Source organism: Haemaphysalis longicornis, unplaced genomic scaffold, assembly GCF_048455015.1.
Source record: "Haemaphysalis longicornis isolate Haplotype H1 unplaced genomic scaffold, Haemaphysalis longicornis Haplotype H1 scaffold_2, whole genome shotgun sequence".
In the NCBI taxonomy this organism is placed as follows: Eukaryota; Metazoa; Arthropoda; class Arachnida; order Ixodida; family Ixodidae; genus Haemaphysalis; species Haemaphysalis longicornis.
This window is the reverse complement of record NW_027526295.1, coordinates 200,957,096-200,982,844: the sequence shown is the minus strand read 5'-3', so window position 1 is coordinate 200,982,844 and position 25,749 is coordinate 200,957,096. Positions and strand designations below refer to the sequence as shown.

The window sequence follows — 25,749 nt, the reverse complement described above, 5'->3', positions numbered from 1 at the left end:
TCTTGTACACAGGTGCCGGCAGATAGCTCTCCGAAGGTTTTCGTGGCTGTTTCACACGTTTTTATTGGGGCGATGAGGAGAATGACAGCTTGATTCGATTGTGGTCACTTCCGAGGCTGAAGAGGCCGCCTTCATCGTTGTGGACTTGTCTGATGTGTGCTGCCAGTGAAGACGATATCAGTGCATAGTCAATGCAGCTACGACTGTTGCGAGCACACCACACAAAGTCGTCTTCACAGTCGCCTCGCAGGTTGACTATCTCTAGAGAGAGATTCTCAGTCACGCCGACCATAAGGACCTGGAACCCATCGATGGCCTGAATGTGCCCATTGAAATCTCCCATCATGCAGCACTTGTTTGTTGGCTCCCCACCGTGCCACATCCTGTTATATGCATTGCAATATGTTATAGTTGCCGTCGTGTGGCCCTAGGGTGACAGCTAGGTACACAACACCGCTTATCATGGCGCGGAACACACTGATTTGTTGTGTTCCGCGCCACCTTGCGGACAACGAAGACGTAGCTTATGAATTCCGCGAGCAGGTGACGTCCCGTAGCGTCTCGTTCGGAAGTGTACAAATATCAGCACAAGAAAGAAAGAATGGCCGCTATTCTTTTGCAATGCGATACAAACAGCCAAACGGTACTTTAATAAAGAGAAAAGGTTTCGCAAGGGTGACAGGAAAGCGATTCATCAAAACAAAATCGGTTGTATGCAAGCGCAGGTCTGTCGATCTGCGCGCCGTATGTACGCGCTGCCATTTCGCAACGATTTCAACTGAACACCAGTGGCGTCGCCCAAATAAACGATAAAAATAAAAAGGCGAAAACCAGCGAGCCTTAAGAGCATTAAATTACGGCGCAATGCTCCAGCGGAGTCGGCAACGATTTGGAAGGTTTAGTTTGTTCGGCTTTAGCCTTTAGGTTCTTGTAAGGGCATAACCGGCATAACTGCAACATCATTTGGGGGACAGCTTAGTGAAGAGAAGACCAGCGACGCGACTTTCACGGGGCTTGCAGAAGCGAATCTCCCGTGTAAACTCCACTGTGCCTTGTACGTGTCAGGAAGTGATTTGATGTTCGTTGTGTGTGTGAAATCGCGTCGAAAGGTTCGTGTGTACAGGGTGCTGCGACGACAATTGGAACGCTTTAGAAAATTTTCCTGAGCGAACCACCGCCCTGCTCGCGCTCAAAATTCACACGAAGGTCGCAATTTGTGGTCTATTTTGTTTGACACCGGGAACAACCATGGTAATGACCTGTTGATTCTGAAAATAAATAAAAACGATTTTTGCCTATGGTAAAATGGCGGCCGATTTGTACGCGCGACCTCGTGCAAGCTGATCTTAGAACGACGGCGCCACCTGGGGTATGCAGAGCGAAATGGACAATGGGGATTCACGTTCCTTCTACGGCCGGAAGAGCAAATGGTGTAGCAGACGTCTGCTACCTCATTTGGCTTTTTCCACCGTAGGAAGGAGCCAAATAAGGTAGCAGACGATCAGCAAATGTAAAAGCAGGTGAGGAAACAAATCCAAGTTGATTTGTAATGATCAACCGCGGAAATATTTTATGATTAGTATCAGTTGTTATGCAAGTATTTCTCATCGTCATAAGCTAGGGACGAAAGAGATTTTATGATCGTCTGCTTCACCATTTGGCTCCTTCCTACCGTTAATCACAAACGTGCGTTTCGCTCTCCATACCTCAGGTGGCGCCGTCGTTCCAAGATCAGCTTGCGCCGATTCGCCCGTCCAAATCGGCCACCATTTTCCCATAGGCGAACATCGTTTTTATTTATTTTCAGAATAAACAGTTTAGTGCCGTCTTTGTTTCCGGAGTCAAACAAAATAGACACCAAATGCGACCTTCGTGTGAAGTTTGAGCGCGAACAGAGGAGCGGCTCGCTCAGGGGTAAGTTTCAAAGCATTCCAATTATCGTCGCACCACCCTGTATATGGTGACACCAAGGATAAGCGATTCAGGTTTGTAGAGGCAGGTATTTGCAAATGCAACTTCTCGGCTAAACTCTACCTCAAACTGCTGAAACTACGATGAGTTCATTGGATGGGTTCAGAAAAAAATCACGATGCTTTTCTAAGTGTTTTGATAGGTTTAAAAACGCGTACTTAATATGCGAATACTTTTGGGCGCTTTCATGAAAGCCTGTAAACGTTCATTTACCTTGTTTATCGCTCGACATAGACATGGGCACAGATACGGTAGAGCGCACAACAAGAGCTATAATTGTGCACGAATGGTTCGTCTTGCGTTCGGAGAGCCGATGAAGAAAGACTATTTGGAATAATGGAGATTGCTTCAATGTTGATAGTGTTGAACGTGGTGTTCATGTAGCTACATGCCAGGGTGAATAGCTGTGCTTGTGCATGTTCTTTGTCAGCAAAAATATTTTGCGCAACAAGCTCCACTTGAATTCGTTTCCTTTGCCCTGCTGTGGCAGAAACGCAAACTACGAGTTCAGGAACATATGTTTGAGACACTGAGAGTCATTACAATAAATCTGTGTATACGCGGGCCTCCGAATTGTGGCTGGTGTGCGTCCATCTGTTTATTGTGTCGCTGTGTAACGTAAGCATTTACATTTCTAATGTTTTTATTTTAAAGCTTTCTTTATATTTTGCTGGTTTTACTACGTACAATGGAAGCATGCATATCCGTGGGATGCTCCATGCCTTTTCTGATGCGTGCACATTTATACTGACATCAAAGGCTATTTGAGGAAGTACAAAAATAAACACTCGTTCCGTTTTGTTGGATAAACGGCATTTTTTTGCGGCGGTCTTACGCGAAGTAGCGTGCAGATACGCAAATGCACCTATGGATATGTTCTTTTTTATTTCTGCTTGGGTACTATGTGCTTTGTGCACGTCGGCGTAGCAGGCAGCTGATCCGTGTACTGTCGTCCGCTGTTATTGGAGAAGGGGCGCTTTCTAAAATATTCCAGCTTGTATTCCCGCACGACTCGTCAGCGGAATATTTCTATGAATACAACAACTGTGAACGTAACAAAAGCGGTACTTGTTGTATACTAATTTTCCGTGTGTTTAAATTGAGCCCCGTAGCGAACTGCTGTATGTGTTCATTTTGGTCTTAGGAAGAAATTCCGACGCTGCTACCAGGTGGCGCCACATGTTTATTTGAAACTGCAGTGCACGAGGTCCATAGCGATCGAGCTTGAGTAAAACACCCAAACTTCTTTAATGTCGCAAAAATTGCTGCGCAGAGAATTTTTAGAGATATATGAGCAGTATTGTTGCATATTATGAAGGCCCTAGGGGGTTTCGTTGATGTAAGCGCAACGCATTACGTTACGGACGGACGCATAATTTTCCGAGGGAGGTATAGTCCTAGAATCCTTATATGCGTTAAAACGGGCGAAAACTGCCGTAGCGGCAGACAGTGAGCCTCCGCAAATGTTGTGCAAGCTCTGTAGGGGTAGCGGTAAGTATTTACAAGATGTCGGCCATGAGGACCTCGAGCAAGGCTACGTACCCCCCCCCCCCCCCTTTACTGTCTTCGTTGGAGAAGGGTATCAAAGCGCCATGAGCCACTGATCACTTCGGCATCATCCGACGACATACTCTCCACCCCATTGGTCGAGGGCGGCCGTCCCGGTCGAGTCCGCCGAAAGAAGAAGCTTACACACTGAAGAAGTCCTTGCCGCAACGGATGTATGTATGTATGTATTTATTGCACAAAAACAAGAAAGGAAGGTCCACCAACAGGCGTTAATTGTCTCGCCTAGGGGCGGACACCGGAACGCCTGCTGGTGTGGGGGAGGTGGGATAGGGAGGAAAGAGTACATAGGCATAGGGGGATAGGGTAGAGGGCTAACATAAATATATAAAACATGGGCAAGAATAACCTATATACAACGTTAGGTGAAAGAGAAAAAAAAACACACAAAAAAAGAAACACTAGACAAATAAATAAATATCAAAATACAGGACACGAAGGAGTAGGACACCTGCACACTTACACACACCCACACACACACACCCCCCCACACACACACACACACAGGAATTCTACCCTAACAGCTACACTCCACTGCGACCCGGGCAGTTACGTAGAGTTGTAGCTTAGTGCATTGTGGAGCCCCAAGGCCCCCAGGTATGCTCCCAGGGCCTCGAGCACTTTGTCCCGCTCCCTGGCATTTCCTGGGGGCCAAAGCAGTTCCTACGGATGACGATGTAGAGTTTGGTGAATACCAATACCGGGGCAGCAATTCCCGCCAATTCAATGAAGCACAGCCCAAAGCCATGCATGGAGACGCGCTAAAGAACGGGTCAGGAGAACGGCGTCGTCGTCTGGTCAGGTCGTGGCTGGACACACCTCGGCTGGTCATAGGCTGGGACACAGGGCTGGTGGACGGCTGTGTCCGTGGCTCACCGGGCGCGATCTAAGAGCCCGGAAGAGACCTCTTCAGGTGCCAAGACCTGCCGACGTGACCAGCGGCGGCCTGACCAGACTACGATGCCGTTCCCCTGCCCCGAAGAAGTAAGATCTCTCCGCCATCCATGGCGGAGGGGATATCTTCACCATGTATCATCATGTCATCTTCCGTTCTCACCACAAAAGTGGTCAGTGGCTCATATCGTGACAATATCATTTACGGCGGCAGCTGCAGAAAAAAATAGCAGTGGCTTAGCTCGGCTATGCCAAAATATAGGTAGCGTGAGCTATGGTTCAGCTGGTTATTCTTAGCTTTCCTGGTTGTCTAGGATTAGCTGATTATCATGCTTACCGCTTCTAAAACGATTTCCAATCCAATCCAGTTTAATCCAATCCAATCCAATTAGTCCAATCCAGTCCCGGCGGTGGCGGTAGAGTGTACTAGAAGTTTTAGAGTGGCCCAAGCGGCGGCCTCTCCCATTGCTCCGCCGGGTCGACTTTCGCGCAGAAAATAAAACCGGTGTAGCGGCGGCGCTGCTGTCGTCGACAACTGAACAGCCGGCGCTCCCCGGCACTAGCTCCAAGCCTGCGCGCGGCAAAATTTGCGTTGCTCGCGGTGGTGTTTTGCGCTTGCGAAGCTGATTTATTTTGGATTATGAAGTTTGACGCGCCGGCGTTACACAGGCGATGAGACAAGCGGTACTGGGAGGCTTCGGATTAATTTTAACCACCTGGGGATCTTTAACGTGCGCCGAAATCTCGAAGACACGCGCGTTTTTCGCTTTTATCCTCCATCACAAAAGCGGCACCGCCGCCGCCGGGAATCGAACCTGCACCTTCGGTCAGCTGATTTAGAAAGTAGACGCAGAAACGTTATGACTCCGCTTGAACGATACTTTCTCATTTTTTATGCGTTTTCTGAAAACGTTAATTGTTGATATACAGTAACCTCTCGTTAACTCAAAGTCGTAAAATTATCTGAAAATTTTGAGATAAGCACAGAATTTCGAGTCAAGTGAAATACAGAAAATTTGTAGCCCGGTCCCTGAAATAACAGCTAGTGGTGCTAACAAAAGCACTATTGCACAGGGGAGATTTCGTAATGAATGCAAAATAATTCGCAGGAAAAAGAAACTTTATTATTGCAGAAGAAAGAACTGTGTTGTGCTCGGCTGTTTCGCGTTCGCATCTGCACCCCAGAAAAGCGTACCCGAGCTTCTCAATGCATCGCGTGAATTGGTGGTCGCCACCGCTACATTCTACCTTGTTACAAAGCAGACGCAGCATGTATGTTATTTCTGGCGTTGTGAGCACGTACTTCTGGAGGCTCCTCCTCGTCCGCATGATCAGCTGCGTCGTCCACAGCAATGATGTACGCTCCAGACAGTTTACGCGGACTACCCGTCCCCAGCAACGGGGACGGGTAGTCCGCGTAAACTTGCACTTCACGACCGCGCTCGGCGGGAGTAATCATTCGAACGGGGACCTTATCAGCTGCCTGCAGCGGACTTTGCCTTGTGTCCTCTCTGCCAGTATTTCGAGACATCCGTGGTCCTCCGAAAAAACGTTTCGAGATAAAGCGGGCTAATGCTTAGCGCCTATGGGAGGTAAACACACTGTGAGAAAAAGTTTCGAGAAGATATTTTGAGATAGCAGAGTTCGAGTTAACGAGGGATTAATTTTAGGGACAGGCACCAGGAATGCTTTTCCCTTCCCCTTCTTGACTCTGCGCGCGAAGCAAAAGCGGCGGGCGCACATTCTATACAGGCTGTCTTGTTTTTACGTTTTTTTACGTTCTCATTTGGAACAAAAATACCAAGAGCCTTCTTCTGGGCTTCCCCTGCCGTTGATGCTTGTACTGTCGTTAGTGGGCTTTCTTAATTATTTTATTAACCTGCTATGTCGCATATTGCAGGCACTTGGTAAGGAAGTGTGTACTGAAAACGAAGTGCAAAGTCTGCATGACCAATCCTGCATGCCAGGGGAAGATGCCGCTGTGCTTACTACCTCTTGTATTTTAGAGGGGGGGGGGGGGGGGGGGGGGGGGGCTTCTGAATCCTTCCGTGCATTTTTGAAAGTTTATTAGCGATCTCTAGGACGTTTTTACCGGTTGCTTCAGCAACAAGGAGCTCCACCATGACAGCGTTATGGATGTGCCGCAGCCCTTATTCACAGCAAACACCTTAACGGCGTTGGTTGCGACCAGCACGTGAGACCTTGACAGCAAATTTGGTTGGGTTCTGTATACATTGTGGCACGGATTCATTTCTATATAAAAGGTTTAATCAAGTTCCGTAATTACATTAGAAGGTGGGAGCAACACCTTAAACTTAGCCGTCCCTAATGATCGAGGGTGAGTTATGAAAATGCGTTGGCCAAAAATGTCAATTTAACCTTCATGTTAGCGTTATTCCTAAACATTTACCTGTGTAGACTTTGTGCATGATTTCCCACGTTACATTTCATTTTATGGGCTATCGAAAATGAAAACAAAATGTGTATTTTGTTGCAGTTCCGTTTATTTGAACCTCCATGTTAGCGTTCGTGAACCTATGGAGGTTCAAGAACGCTGTTGTCATTGTTGTTGTCAAGAACGCTGTTGTCACGCGACATCTGGGAGTTCATTGTTGTCGCGGTCAATATATTTTCTGATCTATGTTTTGCATTTGTTCTATGTGCGTGTAATTGTACCATCAGCATACTTGTGAATTAAACTTGTGTTAATTTGATTCAACTCCTTTCTTGACCTAATTAGGTGAAAGGTGGTGCGATTAATAGAACGTCGCGGGAATAGTTCTATGAAAGACGGTTATTGGGACAACTGAGCTAACCGCTGGGCTAACCCCTTTTTTAGTTAAAAGGATACCTCGCTTGCGCGTGTCATTTTCTGATCGGCCACCACGGTGACCCGTAATTACCCCAAGCGGGCCACTGCTTAAATACTGCTATAATAACAACTCACGCAATAAAAAACAAACGCAACTAATGATATTAACCCACATAACTGCAGTCCGAGCGTAAATTGCAAGACAATAAATAATAAAATCATCTGAGAAGCTAGGATACCTCGCTTGCGCGTGTCATTTTCTGATCGGCCACCACGGTGACCCATAATTATCCCAAGTGGGCCACTGCTTAAATACTGCTATAATAACAACTCACGCAATAAAAAAACAAACGCAACTTATGATATTAACCCACATAACTGCAGTCCGAGCGTAAATTGCAACACAATAAATAAAAAATTCATCTGAGAAGCTATCATCCCAGTCTTCATATATTTTTTCATGTCCTAGCGTCGACCAACTATGTCCATCAAGCAGCACAATAAGGACACAATCATAAAGCAATCATGAACTGGATCATACCAGGCAATTTCACGCAAAATACCTTGTTATGGGAAATTGAAAAAGCGAAAATGTCGCTGCAATTACTTTATTTACAATCCGCTACAAATGCTGCAAAGGAAAATACGTAATTTTCCTTGTTGTTGTCGAGCGGGAAAGGCAAAACTAAAGCAAAATGAGCTGCAGCATTTATTTTTCATTTCGTTACCCACAGTCCACTGTACCTACAGTATATTTAAACAGTTGGACTACCCGCAGAACAAATTTCGAGCGCTCCGCGCGTAAAGCAGCAGCGTTTCCTGGCCCGCGCGTGGGCGTGCGCGCGGCCAGCCGCCGCTTTCGCTTTCAGTTGTCGTTGACTACAGCGCCGCTGCTATTTTCTGCGCGAAACGAGCACCTCTCCGGGCGGCCGGTCGGGCCACTCTAAAACTTCTAGTACACTCTAGTGGCGGCTCCGGCGCGCCAGCTGTGCGCCGTGAGACGTCACTGCTCCTCGCGCATGCGCAGCACGGCTCTTCAGGAGCCACACGAAACTGCTCAACCTCGGCCAGTGTAGCTCACGCTACAACACAGATGGCTGCCATCCTTAAACGAGCCATGAAGAGAAAATACAACTTCGTTTATTTGAAAGAACTAGGATTCAGTATCTCACTCAGCTCCATTACAGCCACAAAAGATGTTTTTTTTTTTTTTGACGAAAAAAAAAAGCAAGAAGTATTTAAAATTTTCAGATTTTGCGCCACAGTGACGTGTCATGAGCAAGAATGACGTCATACGGGCCAGCAATAAAACAATTTTCAGTGCGTTAACTACACGTTAGCATTCAAGTGATGCGGTGAAATGGAACTAGAGGCCCCATTACAGACGTCCAGTCATGTCTCGTCGCGACAGGTCAGTTAGCCGGCCGCCAATCGCACAAACAAGGTTCCATGACGTCATAGAAAAGTTGCGGGAAATTGGCTAGGGGGTCGCGACTGCTTCACACGTTTTATTTAATATCTTCGTTATTTGTTCGAAGATTGCGATAATATTGGTATCACTGTTATCGGGACTAAGCAGTCTTTCTAATAAACCCAACTTGTATTTTGTCTTCATGGCTCCTTTAAGAGCGTGGACGCGCGACCGCGTCCCCTCCCCCTTAACAGCGTGGTCGCTACCGGCATGCCTGAGGCTTTGCGGTTCTTTAGGATTCGCAACGCTCAAAGTAGGCTCAGCGAAGCACTGCAGAGCGACGTAATTGTCTCTATCGGTAAACGAAACGGTAAACGCAATGGTTCATACGCGTTTTCGTACGCGTGCATATTGTGTCTCACTGTCCTCCGTCCATGCTAGCCTATGTTTTATTATTAAAGGGGCACTGACACAAAATTTTGAAGGCGAGATAACTTCGGAGATAGATTGGTGGGAACACATATACATCATCTGCAAAATATCAGAGGTGAATACAGCCTAGAACATATTTAAAATCAATTTTGAAGTGCGCGAAACGCAACCGAGCGGCGAGCAGAGGACCACGCGCAAGTGTAAATAAACAACATCCAAACACGTCACGAGTTTGTGTTTGCCGCTTCCGCACTGCCGGCTCGCCGCTCCAATCGGAGGGCCGGAGGGCGGAGCTTCTGCTCTCGAGAACAAACGACCCGATCGTTGGCGGCGGAGGCGCCGTGATTTCGTCAGCTCATCGGGCAGCTGGCCGCGACCAAAGTTCTACAGCGATTCCAGGCACTCTGTTTCTATTACTGTTTATTACCATTGAATGCGGAAACGCGCCGGAGGCACGAAAAGGCCACTGAGCAAGCTGCACGGTCGCTGTGCAGGCGGCGGCCACGGCCGCGAAGTGGCCCACGCCGGCGCAGGTAGCTCGTTGTTACCGCTGCACGAAATTGTCCCCAAGTCCCGACCATGGTGGCTTACATGAGAAAGGAGTTAATGATGCCATGGCGGGTTGTATTAAAAATTGTCATCTGCACCGCTTACGAGAGCGGCACTCGAATATCCGCCGCAGTGCTAAGCCGAACACATCTGTAGGCGGACCTGTAGGCAGACCGGCCGGCTGCTCCCAGCGCGCGTCTTGCCACCCACCGTCTCGAGCGTCGCGCGTCGTTCGTTAGCCGCGGAAGCATTTGCACTCTCAGCGCCTGCGTCACATCCACGGTCGCTTTTTAATTAGGCGCCTCACGAGATCAGTACGGGGGGGCATTCGCAGAAACTGCCGTCGATGCGGATTCGACAGTGCTACGGCGGCTCTGCTCTGTAACTGTGATATCCCTCCCACGGTCACGTGGTCAGCTTTGTTCACACAAAATCCACAAAATCCATCGTTTCGCGGCACTCGCTGAAACCGAAACTGCGACTGGCCGCATTGAAAATGCCTCTAATTAAACAACCGTCGCACGCTGAAGCAAATGAGGTTTCGACAGGTTATAAGTAGGTCACTAGCTACTTATCGCAACAAAAAAAACAAGATGCAAAATTTTTGTGTCAGTGCCCCTTTAATAATGTGCCAACTAGCCCACAAGCAAGCTCTCGTTCGGCCACTCACACACTGTGACGCAATGGGCAGCGCAACATGTCTGCCTAAAGTATCAAGGAAGTTCGATCGGCTAATCAAGCGCGGCGCGGCAGCTGCTGCAGTGCTCTAATTACCAAAGCACGTTGCTGCAATTCTCAACATATTTTTTTTGCCATGTCGGTAGTTAAGTTCCTCTGGTACCCACTAACAGAAAGTTGGGGGGAGCGGTTATGCGCTTTGTTTTACCGGCCAAAAATGAGTAATTTTTTTGGTCACGTTACGTTAAAGTTGCAATCCCTCTGGGCAACAACCACAGTTGTTCTGCATTGCTATCGTTGATTACGAGCCGCCTGTGTGCTGCTGAGGCTGAAGACGTGGGTTCGCTTCTCGTCGCGAAGGCTGTTTTTCTGATGGAGGAGAAAAACGAAAACGCCCGTGTGTGGTGGGTCAGAATGAATTCGCAACCCTGAATTACGGCGTGTCCAGGGTAACTTTGTTCCATAAAACGTTCATATTTCAAATACGAGCCTAGCATTTGTTTTTTTTTATGTTACTTTATAGCGACAATAAAGCAGTGAATAAAATTTTTGTTGAACAATAGGTGTTGTTGAGGCATTGTAGGGCAGCCGTCCGGTGAAGGGAATACTTAGCCCGGGACCCCTGGATCTGGATGGCTGCTCGGGCCCTCTTCACCAGGTCTAGCTGGATTGGATACTGTGCTTGCTGGTCAACCGCGTCATCCATTGTTAAATGGAGGGGTTGGTGATGGGTCTAGAGTCACAGGGACAGCTGTTTTCAGCGACCAAGCGTTTCCCTAGGATCAAATTTAAGCAAACACAGTCAAACCTGGATATAACGAAGTTGACAAAAGTTCGCAATTTTTCGTTGCATGCAGGTTTTCGATACACGCAGGTTTCAAGTTGAATGAAGCAGAAACAAAACCAAAACGCTAGATATCGGTGAAGGTGAAGTTACCTTAGAATTATTTATTTCACAGTAGAAAACTGTGTGACGTCCGCGTGGTGCTTACGAACTTAGGCGTTACAAGGCACTTCGCGAAGAAGCAAGGTCACTTACCCCTGTATCCACAAACGTACAGTAATTACCACTTTTGCCTTCTGACACTTTTTGGTTTTTTCGCTGAAAGGGCGCCTTTTTGTGAACTTGGTGCTCTTTTTCACACTCAAAATTGATGAGAGGATGCTAGCTGGGATAATGTACGGCGTAGAGACGGCATCTAAAATTGCGAGCTTGTCTTGAGAACAGAAAAGTTTTCATTTTCTTGCAGCAGAACTCACCGACAAGCCGACATTACACATAGCAGTAGGCACGGTATACAGTTCGCGGCGAAGTGTAGTTAAGTGAAGTATCATTACTCTTGCCAACTGGCGCCACGCTACACAAGCAAAACCTAAAGTAAGTGTTACGTTAGCCATGAAATGACGCTAGCCGCTCCATTCAGCATCATCATCGTCATCACCACGACGAATTTTGTTTTTAGCGGTTCTAGACATTTCCCTAACTGCTGCCTTCGGGCTAGCATTTGGTAAAATAGTGCATTTTTCCGGCCAATTTTTCAGTAAAAGTTCAAAAACAGTGACTGATAAGCTTACGCTAGTTCGTTACATCAAGGCTAACCGCCGCGACGCCTTCGTTAGATGGAGGTCGCGAACACACGGGCTTTAATGGCGGTGGCAATGGGGAATTGAAAAAAGTTCGTTAAATCCAGGAGTTCATTAATAAGAGGTTCGCTACGTCCAAGTTTAACTGTAGCACAAAACAACGCACGGAAGCTAGCACTGAAGCTTGAAAAGCATAGCTCGTAAAATGTGTGGAAAAAAGAACAAATTATCGCTTTATCTTTCAGATTTCCATTAAAGAAGCAGCTTTTGTCACTAGAAGAAGAACGTGGCATCTGTTACAAGTTAGGTATTTGCGTTTTGGGTAAATTTGGTTCGCATTTTGTACCCTGTACTCAAAGTCATCTGTGGAAAGCTGAAACAATTTAATTTAGCCCCAAAACACTCCCACTACTTTGCTGCAGCGGTGCGGGGGCTCTTTGGAACCTTATCGGGACAACAATGCCGAAAGCCGCGAAAAAACTACAGCTCACATCAACAATCGTAGCATCCTGTGTGCGCCTGTGAAGTTGCTTTTAGGTGCTAGCGAGCAAGCGAGGTCATCATTTAAAGGAGCCGTGAAGGCAAAGCACAAGTTTGGTTCATTCGAAAGATTGCCTCGTTAGAATCATACTGCCAAGGCAAAACACAAGTTTGGTTCATTCGAAAGATTGCCTCGTTAGAATCATACCGCCACCATTTTTAACGCCAACTTCGCTCAAATAAGCTACATGATTAGGAAAAAAGGGAGTGGCCATGCGACCCACTATCTCATTTCCCGCAACAGAACCTATGATGTCATACCAGCCAGTTCTGCGATTGGCGATGGCCGGCAAAAGCAAACGTAAATTAGGCAAAGCTGATCAGCTTACCGAACGAGCTATTTGCGCTTAAAGTTAGGACACATTATTTTTATATCAGTAAGAACCGTTGGGACAAACAGTGGAAGTTACGAAAGCACGCGCAAACATAGAAGTACTGATGCGTACTGCTGTTGGTACTGCGCGCACTATGCTTTAGTTGCGCAGCACTGCGGGGCTTTGGGGTTGTCTCAGATGACACTGGCCGATTGACGCAAGCACGGTGTCTTGCGTGACCATATTTGTCGAGCGAGCACTGTTTCACCAAACGATTATTTTTTCCCTGAACAAAAACAAGCCAGGTTAAAATACGGTCAAAAACAAACCAAAGGCAGAAAACGGCTTGCCACGGAATGGTGGTAACGGTAAGCAAGGCTTCGGAATCGGCTGCACAGCGGTCGGTTCCCTTGACGTCATTGCGGACCACGAAAACACACGACTTAGCGGGAAAATCAAAATTGTAACCCAAATTGATTAGTTTCTCAGTGAATAAAGCATCGTTTCTATCCTGAGAAGCACTGGGGGCACTATAAAACATGAAATCTTTTGAACAAAATAACCTTGTATTTTGTCTTCATGGCTTCTTTTTAAGCATGCAGCTGAACAGCTTTTTCCTCTCGCCCCCCATGCGTTCAGGTTACGCCAAAGATCGACCAGGTGGCCCGGTTCTACCAGTTCTGCCAGGCGTTCTTCTTCGCTAACGTCACACCAGTGGACAACCTGCTTAGGGCGCTGCCGAGGTACGAGCAAGTGCTTGGGCTGCCGCAGAATTTTTCGGCCATTCTGCAGCGACTTGTCAATCTTTCGCTGGGTGACGGAATCCGCACCATCTTGGACATCCAGCTCGTTCGGTCAGCGAGGGAGGTCCATCTTCGGATCTACCGCGGCCCGTCGCTCGCTCAGAAGTGCAGCTCTGAGTCACCGGCAGCCCTAGCCAACTACTTGCAGGTCCTAAAGGGTAGCATCGCCACCGTAAGTGGCCGGAACTTGAGCGTGCCTGACATTTTGGAGAAGGAAGATTTCATGGAGCGGCAGCTGTCACGCAAAAGCGCCGAAGGCACGTACAACGCCTCGATCTTGGACTCGCTCAGCGAGTCCATGAAGCGCGACTCATGGATTTCCGAGTTCAACTCACTCATACCTCGGTCTTATCAGTTGACCGACCGGTCTACAATATTGATCGACAACCTCGATTCCTTACGGGAAATCCTGCACTTTTTCGAGAGCCTCACAGACTACGGCGTTGCGTACATCTACATCCAGGTCATTCTCGAGGCGCTCCGCTTTGACTACCTCCGGCGTTTCAACACCCGCGGAAACACGGGCGTGATCAAGACCTGTGTCCAAGCTACTCGAAGTGTGATGATTGGTGCGACTAGTGGCATAGTGGGAAACCTCCTGAGCGGGCAGGTGTCCGACGGAGCCGTGAGGCCGATCTTCAGAAAGGTCCGCGGCTCCATGTCCCCTGAGACGGACTTCGCCTGGATGGGGAACGCCATGATGCGGCGGGCAAAGAAGATCGTCGACGATGTTCTCCTTCACCGTTACAACTTTGACCACTATGTAAAGGCCGAACAACATAAAGGATACTACGGTGACGTACCGTGGAATAAGTCCACAAGCGTGTTCCCCGTGCTCTTCTTGGACCTCAAAGCCCGGTACCAGGCAAGCGTTCTTGCAGATCCGCTCTTGGTCGGAGACCAGGAGGACGGTGACTCGTTCCTTTACGAGACTGACATCGTCTACGACGACCTTACAAAGACTGTACGCGTTCCAGCTGCCTTGCGGCGTCAGCCAGTGCTTTATTCCGATGACGTACCGCTAGAGTATTCCTTGGGAACCCTCGGGGCGCTCGTAGCGAAAGAGCTGGCTCGAGCTGCCACAGTACCGAAGAACGGGGAGGGCGTGTGGACGGAGCGAGAGCGGGCGGCACTGCACAAGTACAAACAGTGTATGGACGTCCTGGCTCGCTCCGTTCTCAACGAAACCATGGGTCACGTCCAGGAGAACCGGACGCCCGACTTCTACTACTGGATCCAAGGTGCGCGCACCGCGTTCAAAGTGCTGAGCGCCGCCTACGTCGGACACCGCCGTGCCGCCAACTGGGACAGCTACTGGAAGTCGGCGCAGAGGACCTTCTTCAGGAGGTTCTGCCTCCTCTCGTGCAGCGCGGACGTAGTGCGCGGGGAACAGAACTCCTCCAGGCTGCACTGCTTTTTGCCTCTTCTCAACATGGAGGAGTTCTCCAAGGCGTTTGAGTGCCACAAGAAGTCGAACGTGCGCTCCGGAAATTACTGCTTGATGGAGTGACTTCACTGCTCATTTTTTGCTCCGGCAGATGGTGCCAACTTTTTTATTTACATTTATGCCGTTTTTTTCAGCGAGGACAGCATTCTTAGGTTAGTGAACTTTATCTTGAAATGTTTATCTTGATATATAGCGAGTTTCATATTTACCAACGAGAATGTCTATTGATGAATTACAGATATTTTTAAAAACCTGGTTGTGTCGGATAATCAAGATATCCCGGGCAATCCGTTCCATACAGTTTCGTCTTTTGTTTTGCGAAAAATGTTACCTTGGCAGGGAGAAACTACTCTACAGCTGTGCGGGTCTTCAAGTACGCGCTTGTCTCAGCGATAAACGATATATTTCTGGTCATACTGCGAAGTATTATTAGCGTTTAACACCTCACTGTATGTCAAAACTAATTGGAACACGGTCTCGTAAATTTACAGGAATATCTTCTTCCGAAAACTGCGTGGCTGCAATAGTGTGCGTTTAAAGAAATCCTCCATAATATAAAAAGCTTCCTTAAACAGGTAATGGCTGTCTTAAGGCCGTAAAGTCAAAAATTGTATGTTCACAAATCCTTCTTTCAATTACTTATGACGGCACCTGTACATTCCAAGCATTCCACCCAGGCAATTCACATTTACGTGATCGGGGCTGCGTAAAACGCTTTTCTAAATGGCCCTTGACTTCGGCTTTTACCGAGCTATAGCGGAACTGGATTTATCTGAATAGATGTACCACACAGCAAATAGCAGGCTGCTCTTTGAGTTATTAAAACGAAGCCTTATCGTTCCCACTGATGCAGTTGTACGCCAATACGCCCTGCAGGAAAGCCAACTTTCTATTACGGCGAAAATGAGTGATCCTGGGTTAAGTTAAAAAAAAAAAAAGAAATGTGGCTCCAATCCACGCTGTGAAGTTGGTTGGGATGCGAAGCTGTAAACGACACCCACGACGATTACCCATGCGACATCGAATTCTCACACGTGGCTCTACAAAGAGTGAAACCAGAGACAAGTGAATTGTACTAAACCACAACGACATTCACGACTGGTTTATGTTCTTCTGGCTGTTCTTCAGGCATCGTTTCTTTCTGTGGTCTACCCAAGGTAGCCTGGAATGAACTGAAGACTGTGCTGTACCGTCTTTTTGTGTATGAAACTCTGGTGACGTCACTACGTGTTCTCTATGCTGTTGGGTAGTTCCGCACTCGGAATAGCTTACGCTATCGAAATTTTTACCGGTATGGCCAGTCCCCCTGGGATGTGCCTGCTGTCAGTATGCGGACGCCTTCTTAATGATGATAGTTTTCTGCTGACATCGCCTCGAAAATTTGCCTGGGTGGTAGTGGTATGCTATACCGGTCCCCCTTTTGATATATGAAAGCGTGGTGACGTCACTACGCGATTTCTATGCTGTTGGGTGCTTTTTCACTCGGAGTAGCTTACGCAACCGTAATCTTTACCGGTATGGCCAGTCCCCCTCGGTGGGTGTGTGCCTCTGTTCTTACTGATGATAGTTTTCTGTTGACATTGCCACGAAAATTCACTTGGATGGTAAAGGTATACTGCTTCGCAGTAAAATCACCTACCCCTCTGTTTAAAGAGCGAGAGAGAGATATATATATTTTATTCACAGATATAAAGTGAGGAGGAGTTGTAGGGAGTGTTTCATCGTTGAGTTTAATCCCGACGATGGTTGAATGCGAAGCTTTCTCGTGACGGATTCTTTGGTTGGCCAATGCCAACCAAAGTGGTGCGTACCTCCAGAGTAGCACATACCGGCAGTGTGGTATTGGCTACCGTAATGGGTAGACCACATGCGGTTCGTTCAGAGAGAGAGAGAGAGAGAGAGTAAACTTTATTTGAAAATAGGAAGACGGGAATGTGGAAAGAGTTATGGGTGAAGTCCTATTTCCAGGACTCCAGTAGCAAAGGCTCCCAGCTTGGCTCTCTCTAGCAGCTCACGCTGTGTCGAAAGGTCCGAGCTGGACAGTGCTAAATCCCAGGACTCTCTGGAGGTTTGGTAGGTGTTCTGTTGCCAAATTATAGGGCAGTTTCAGACTATGTGGAATAAGTCTGCTCGTAATTTGCATTTGTGGCATTCTTCGTTATATCTCTCTGGAAACATGAGAGACAGTCTGGATTTGTGTGGGAAAACGTTGGTTTGAAGTTTTCTTATGTTTCGTGCGTCTTCGGCATGTAACATGTGATGCGGTGCGGGCATGGTCTTTCTCGCTTGCCTTTGAGTGTAAAGCCTTTCATTAAGCGACATGAAGGGAGGAAGGGTGTAAGAGTGGTCCGTTTCCCTGCGGCTGTTGATTTGCCTCGCTAGGGAGTCGGCTCTCTCATTTCCTTCAAGGCCTTCGTGTGCTGGGCTCCATAATATTCTATGTTGGCCTTTTGGTTCGGCTGGTAGAATATCCCTGGTTTCTGTGGGAATAAGGCCGCATATTAGATTTCTAATGGCTCTTGTAGAGTCCGTGATGATGATGAGGTTTTTGTTGTTGTATTCTCCCCATCTTACAGCGAGTAGTATGGCTGTGGTTTCAGCTTCTTGAGATGTTTGTTTTCTGCTCATGAGAAAGTCCAGGAGTTTGCCCCGTGCATCCACAACTACGGCTGATGATATTCCGTGGTAGTTGGTGGCGGCATCCGTGTATACTGCATCTGGATTTTTCCCGTATGTGCTTCTTATATAGTTAATTCTTGCTTGTCTTCTACCTTTGTTGTAGAGGGGGCTCATTTTCTTTAGAATGGGTGAAATTTTGAGAGCTTTGCGTTGTTCTGGTTGCAGCTCTGTTGTTCTTCGTACGAACTCGGTGTGAATGGTGTGGCCCGTTCTTCTTAAGATTTCCCTGCCGGTTCTTGTTTTCAATAGCCTCTCTTTTTGTGCTTCGAGGGTGGCTTCTTGGACTTCTTGGAAGGTATTGCAGATTCCCAGGTTATAGAACTTCTCGTTGGAGGTGTAGATGGGTAAGCCGAGGGCGATCTTGTAAGCTGTTCTTATGATAGCGTTTACTCCTTCTTGTTGTCTTTGGTCCAGGTGGTGAAACGGTAGACTGTACGCGATCCTGCTCATTATGAGTGATTGGATGAGTTTGATTGTTTCCTCTTCTCTCATGCCTTTTCTGGTCCGTGTGATGCGTCTGATGACCCTCGCTAGTTGTTGTGTTGTTTTTCTTAGATTGCTCAGCGTGGAGGTTGCTTTCCTGTCTTCTTGCACGTACATGCCCAGTATTCTGACCGTTGGTTTGAATTGGACATCCTTGCTATCTATTTGGATGCTTCTTGTGGGAATGGGTTCCTTTGATGGGCTGATTCTAACTAATTCTGACTTTTCTGGAGCGCACTTTAAGCCGTTGTCTTGTATTAGACCCTTTATGCTGTCTATGGCTTCTTGTAGAGTATTTAGCTTTTCGGTTAGGGTGCCTTCTTTGGTCCAGATGGTTATATCATCTGCGTAGACGGACTTGCCAATCTTCGTGTTCTCTTCCAGCGTTCTTCCTATTGCTAGCATGGTCAGGTTGAAGAGTAGTGGGGAAATAACAGAGCCCTGTGGGGTACCTCTGTTAGGCATCTCGAAGAGTCCGGATCTAATATTCCCAATTCCTATGGTGGCTGTCCTGTTAGAAAGGAAGTTGGCAATGTAGTCGTAAATTTTCTTGCCGCATTCTGTTTTCTCTGCCGCCTTAAGTATCGCCTCGTGTGACACGTTGTCGAAGGCTCCTTTCAGGTCAACTGCTAGGATGATTTGATCTTTGGAGTTAGTGTTCCCTAATAGAGGAGCAGGAGGCTGCCTTTAAGCAACGTCAGTTTCGTCTCACCGCAGTTTCGCATCGCCGAAGTGATAGAGGCCAAGCGACGTCGAGAGAATCCTGAGGTTCGCAAGCGGGATAATTAGCTTCGCCAGCTCCGCCATAAGAGACGCAACGGCGAACGCCCAGCCCCAGCTCGAATACAGCATCGTCATCGTCTACGAAAAGGGAGCCGAAGGAGACCTCCGCAGGAGTCATAAGTCGTTGCAAGCGCGAGTTTCTCGAACAAGTCTTTGGAACACCATGCCAAGTGTGCGATAGACAACCAAGTGTCGCCGCTGTCCGACAATACGTTCGAACGATCAGCGCACCAAGGCGTTCGACGTGATTCGCGAGCCCCGCTCCCAGCTCGCGTCGGACCCACCGTACCAGCGCTAAATCTGAGCCAAGCAAAACAATGGGGAGCCGTGCTTGAAGGTAAGGCTCCAAGAGCAACAGAGATGAGAGAAGAAGGCAGCCTTGCAGATGAACACAAAAGGCAGCATGCTTATGTCATGAAATCATGACTGTATCTTTCATGAATGGCGATTTTAGGAGGTAGCTTACCCATAGTACAGTGATTAATCTGCTAGTGCGCGAGGTAACGGCGCGCGGTTCTTGTGGTTAATGCCACTACCTCTTCTCGCTTGTCACACTCCATGCTCAAGTTGTAAGTGTTTCCACGGAAAAAGGTGGGTACAAAATCTTTGGAGGACACTCCTCGAAAAGGTACAGAACATGACATTTAACGGTTCTAAGTGGGTAAAAGATTTTTGTAAGGCGTCTATTGAACCACACAAGAAATTATTCATCTTTTTCGGGCGGATGAAGGAGACAGGAAACCAAATCATGATGCTAGGATCGCGAAACCTAGGCCACAGATTACTTTGCCCGTGGAAACTGTTGTTACCTTCAGTCAGCTATTCTTACTTTAAACTGTTGTTACCTTCAGTCAGCTATTCTTACTTTGGTTCTTAAAAATGTTTGCTCCGACTTTACAACTGCTGCTGCGCGAAATGTATTATAGCCCAAGAAGAATAACTAAATTTGCGTCTAGGTGGTGCCACATGCCACATTATTCGCCTGAGCCATTCTCTACTGCTTTTTATATTTTTGTCTAAGCTCAATTCTGCACCAAACTTCTGACAGTCGGTTCACTCATTCCCTCTCGCTGGCCTGCATTACTGCCAGGCCAGCCACCCAGGCCTTCCTGAACGTCCCGGTTTCGTCCATTTTAGGCTGAACGTCGGCATTACGTTACAACGTGTTAAACTGTTTGCGGACCTTTGCAGGAGCCCGAGCCCTGCTCATTCCTCCTCCGAGCAGTGGATGGCTCACCTGGTTAGCACGGACCCTGTAACCCAGCAAGACCTGGTGAAAAGCACCCCGGCAGCCAGCCGAAGTCATGGCATCCTCGACTCAGATAGCCCTCCTCCGGCCGGGTGTCCCACCAGCACCTAACACTCGTTCAATAGAAGTCTATAGAATCGACCAATTGCTGATATAGATAATAGCTTTAGTTCTGAGCAGGATCGTAACTTGCGAAGCACGGAACTGCCCTAAGTGTCTTAACAATTAATTTTCTTGTATGCCGGCTTTACGGACCTCACCTTTCCTTAGCACACTTTCCGCGCGCCTAAACAACAGTGTTTCTCCCGGTTGATGCTGAAAACTTTGAAGAGCCTTATCGCACTTCGAATTGTTGGGTACTTGACTGCCAGACACCTGAGCGAGCGCCATTCTTGCCCAGTTTTTATCGTCCGTGTTTGTGAGCCTTTCCGCAAAAAGTGCCGCATGCTGTGCTTTTTGCGATGTGCAGGGGCTTTTCGATCATGCTAGTTAATACTTTCTGACGAAGGGGTTGCAGTCTCTGGGTATAAGGACCACCGTTCTGTGTAATAAAGGCTTATGGTTGCTTACGCAGCCACTGTCAACAGGGAACACTTCTCGTCATCGCACAGACCCGCCCAAGTCAAAATTTGGACACCACACTTCCTTGGCTTTAAAAAAGTTGCCTTTTCCAGCCGTCTTATTCCACAGGGGCGATTTCTTGTACATGCCAGGTCAACTTCCCAAGCGTTGTCGTCCCGCACAAGGGCCGAGCGCCGCAGGCGGGGAGTTGCGTGTACCTCTTATACACCAAGACACACGAATGCACGTGGTGACTTCTGCAGCTAGCCGCGGTAGACGCTCAGTTCGATAATCTGAGGGGGGGGGGGGGGAGGGGGGGGGGGGCAAATAAACAAGGGTCAGGGGCCCCTCGCAAGGGCTTATGCGGATTTCAAGGCGTGAACACCCTTCCAGAGGTCCGCACTAAATGCGCGTTTTCTTTCCAATTGCGGACTTATGCGAGTCGCATATGAAGTTTGCCCACCGCTCCGAAGGAACTAAATGCGACACAAAGTTAAAACTTTCAGCGAATGTGGGTACACTATGGGTGATCTGTGGGAAAATCTTGAAACACGTGGCTTGATTGCCGCTCATGAATAAAAAGTTACTGCGGGGGCCCTGAATCTTTCTTCAATGACGTAATAATGCGTGGGAATCACCTCTCGCTGAGTAAAGTCGCCGAGTCTGAGTTTGATACACGCAAGAAATCACTTTTAAAGACGATAGCCTTTCTTGGGCTACTTAAACCCAGAAATTTTGGTCTGTTTGTATGTCTGTATGTCTGTCCGTCTGTCTGTCTGTGACTCGATTCAGCCACCCGGCCAAAGCAAATCAATGCCTGCGCAATAGTCTTGTATAGTCACAGCTAAATCTACCCGTCTATGTCCGGTGTAATGTTCATGTCAACATTGTTGAAGAAGAACAAGACATTACGCAAATATGAGACAACAAATGAATACAGAAGTGATATTTGCAGTGTTCCTTTACAAAAAAATCAAACATGCTTGACTTTTGTGAAATTAAATACTTCATCAACTGCAGAAAAAGAATTCACTCCGCCGTCGCCTGCTGTCGCCCGCGCCACTATAGCTTCTGGCGCCATTTTAAGAAATCAACCGGCAACAGTTACGCATGGTTCTACTAGATAGGTTCCACGTTCTGCTTGCAACGCACGTGGAGTAGGGTAACGCGGTTCTATAAACGTTGAAGTAGGGCGCCTCGATTAACGCGCGTCTTCGCCGTACGGCAGCGTTCGCATCGAGACACCCGGTTTGGAGCAGTGGAACGCGGGAAATTTAAAATGATTTAAGAACCTTTGGCGTCTTTACATTGGGAGGAGCGCGACGCAAGAGGAACAACATGAGAGGTGAGAGGGAAAACGAAGGTAGGCATTTACTTCGCAAAAGCGGATAAAGACTATCGTCTGTTGACGGCATTTGCAACGAAAGGAGCAGATACGCGGCCATTTTTTTATGCAGAAATGCATTATAGTCGGGGGTTGTCGTGCGTCCCTTGGCCGGCGTGCGCAGCGCGTCTGATGATGATTGTGGCATGATGCCCCTAGGGATTGGCCAACCAAACAATCCATCACGAGATAGCTTCGCGTTCAACCACCATCGTCATCTTCCCGTAGGGGAACCGCTGAAGAAGAAGAAGGAGAAGAAGACAAAGCTTCGAAGAGGAGGGCTGCGTGAGTTTTGGCTACCGTTATCCTCCTCGGCCGGCGCATCTTCCCGATCTGAACCCGGTCGAAGAGCGGCTCATCGCCCATCGACGTATCGAAGGTTGTGCGGTGCCTTCCTCGCATGGTACCCGAGGACGTTGCGTTCGACGTTCGCATTTCTGCATCGTCACAATCCCCCTCGGGGAGGTGCGGGGGAATTTTTTTCATAACGTTCGGCATGCATCCTGCTCATGCTTCTTCTCACAGCCATTGAATGTAAACATGCCGTGTGCTCAAGCTGCACGAATCTGACTTTGAAATTCGATATGAGGCCCCGTAGGGCCTTCCAAAAATTGCCTCGGCCGACGGTGTTGCACGTCGTCCAGGCGGGGTATTGGGAAAAGTTTTCAACTAGCAATAGTCGCTGCTCCGCTAAACGTCATCGCATGCGACACTGCCTCTGCGCAAAGCTGAACGACATTGGAAGCGTTCGGTGGGCCTCGCCCGCAGCCTTGCTATGTGCGCCGGTGCACTGTGGCGCATAAACAACGACGAAAACTTTATTGCTGAGCCTACACAAACTATCTTTGCCACGTGAGATTTGTAATAAAATTTTGCAGATATTTCTTATTCTAAATTACTCTTGAGTTGGTTTTATCCAGCCATATATGTCTAAGGCATGTCATACTTTCTGCGCCCAGAAAGCCACGTGCCATTCTGCGGCGGCGTGCGCTCGTGCTGATTGGTAGGGTGCCTGAATGTTCCTCTTCGCCCGCGCCTCGGGCGAGGAGGAACATCGAGGCACCCTCTGCCTGGCATTGGGAGAACTTCTTGGATTCCCCAGCTTGTACCCTTCTCTCCCCCGGTTCTAAACGCCCACAAAGGCCGAGGTCTGACAAAAGCGGGCTTATCACTACCCATAGAAAGGAACGCGTTCTAGCTGACTCATCACCGAATAAAGATGGGCTGTGGAAACCATGGCCACACCGCCACACCGAATTCTGAGAGAAACGAACGCTTTTTTTTTTTTTTTTTGTGCGGTATTGACCGAGAGGGCCACCATTGGAGAGACCGGCGCTGCGACCTTTTCGATGTCACACGTAGAATGCCCATATCCTCCCCAGCCAAGCCCGTTGTTGGCTTTTGACTGTACCCCTGGGCCCTGACATCATTTGACGTTGAAATAAAAATGTATCTAGTATCTTGTACCTCGCTGAGGTGGATGGCTGATGGCAGTAATCTGGCCGTATCTGCGTATATTCCAGTGAAAAAAAAAAGGTGAAGTACGCACACGACTAGGGAAACGCCGCTCTATAAACGTTGAAGTAGGGCGCCTCGATTCACGCCCGTCTTCGCCGCACGGCAGCGTTGGCATCGAGACGCCCGGTTTGGAGCAGTGGAACGCGGGAAATTTAAAATGATTTAAGCAAACCTTTGGCGTCTTTACCTTGGGAGGAGCGCGACGCAAGAGGAACAACATGAGAGGTGAGCGGGAAAGCGAAGGGAGGCATTTACTTAGCAAAAGTCGATAAAGACTATCGTCTTTTGACGACATTTGCAACGAAAGGAGCAGATACGCGGCCAATTTTTTCCATTGTAAGCAGGTTTCACTGCATTATAGTTTGTGGAAAATTCATCTTTGCAAAGATTTAGCTCTACCTCAGACCTTTTCAAACTCGGCTTCGCTACTTTGGTCGAATGCATTGCTGTTAAAAGGTTTACGACGCTCTTAAAAGGTGCATCATAGGCAGTGTTATATTTTAAAAATCAGGAGACCCTCCGTACAACGACAGCGATGGCTGAAGCTCGAAGCTTTCTTGAGTGCGAAAATCAAATGACGAAGTACGAGAGACAAAGCGTCAACGAGCAAAATGAAAACTGCCTGCTAGTCAAAGTCCAAACTCAGAAGGCAGCAAACGAATCCCCAACGAGAAAAATGATCCCCCCCCCCCCTCTATCGTCGTCGTTATGCCATCGTCGTCGCCCAAATTACAAACTGCCAAAGCGCAAACCTTGGGTCCACTTCAACTCAGCCAAAATCCAAAGCCAACGCCTGTGCAACGACCCCCCCCCCCCCAAGAAAAAAAAATATATATATATATTGTGAGAAACCCGAATGCAATTATGACGCAATCGTATAAACGTCGGCTTTTGGTTGGCCGACCAAAAAACTCTCATAGAAAAATAAAAAAAAATGTTTTCCTAGCATTGCATATGTGTCTATAGGTAAAGCCGACTTTTAAGTGCAATGCACTTTCAAGCGACCCTGAACCTGCGTCCACCGGCGATGTCCGCGCACGTGGAGATGGGCGCGCGCAGCCTGGCCGCTGACATGGCACATACCCACGTGGGGGATTGGCCAGGAATCTCCTCGTCTTCCTTGGCAACGGGGGGAGATGGGCGCGCGCTGCCTGGCCGCTGACATGGCACATACCCACGTGGGGGATTGGCCAAGAATCGGGCGTGAGAAGGGCTAATGCACCCGCTTAAAGGAGTACTGACACGAAATTTCAAAGCTGAGATCCGCTCTAGCAATCAAGTACAACGACAACACAAATAGGTGTCTGTGAATAAATGCATATTTCTTTCTTTGTAGTTGTGTGTGTGTGTGTGTGTGTGTGATCTCTCTTTCGCGAACATTACCGAACCGCGCAAATTCAACTCGTGCATTCGCACTTTCACATTCTTCCCCTCGGGGAAATGCGGGGAATTTTTTTAGGCGATTGGTGCCGACTTTTAAGCGATTGGAAAGAACAGTGGGGAATCCAAAACAGCCAAGGTAACCAAAAAAGAGGCAAGGCAGATTGAAACGAATAAATGGAGGGAAAAAAATGGAAACTAAAACGTCGTTAGAGATGTACAGGGCTGAGAAGATGAACATCAGAAAGGAAAATTTCTACGATAATTCCCAGGGCAGTGCTTTGCTTTTTGAGGCTAGAGCAGGTTGCCTGCGAACTAAGAGTTTTGTGGGGAAGTATTCACAAAATGATGGGGTATGTGTGGTCTGCGGAAAAGAAACAGAAACTATGCGGCACATAGTGTTAGAATGTGAGGGTATCCATCCAAATCTACATGAAGGGAATACTGGGCTTTCAGAAGCCCTAGGATTTAAGGGTATCAGAGAGGAAGTTAACTTCAAGGCTGTCGAGGGGACGAAAAGAAGATTAGAATGCTGGTGAACGAAAAGCAGAGAGGGGAATATTGCCTAGGACAGTTACCACCTGTAACAGGGAAAAGAAAGTATTTCGGGCCTAATAAGCTTTAGTGCCTGCCCTAAGCAGCGCTAGTATTAAACCAAGAGTGTAAAACATGGTTATATTAGTCCTTTTTGGTAAGGTGACATGTCATCAC

General features: G+C 47.9%; 1 protein-coding gene and 1 non-coding gene across 2 annotated transcripts in view; one reads left to right on the top strand and one right to left on the bottom strand.

The window, feature by feature from the left end:
* Window positions 1–15,376, top strand: part of LOC144167599 (uncharacterized) — a 29,426-nt gene extending 14,050 nt beyond the window's left edge. The window contains exon 3 of the mRNA XM_077696809.1: window positions 13,391–15,376. Within this exon, the coding sequence (XP_077552935.1) occupies window positions 13,391–15,064 (1,674 nt within the window). The 3' untranslated portion in view covers window positions 15,065–15,376. The remainder of the gene's footprint in view (window positions 1–13,390) is intronic.
* A 7,353-nt stretch (window positions 15,377–22,729) lies between these two features.
* LOC144171249 (U4 spliceosomal RNA) lies at window positions 22,730–22,870 on the bottom strand. The gene has a single exon (XR_013322918.1). It is a non-coding gene; the product is annotated as a U4 spliceosomal RNA (small nuclear RNA).
* Window positions 22,871–25,749: the final 2,879 nt, after the last annotated feature.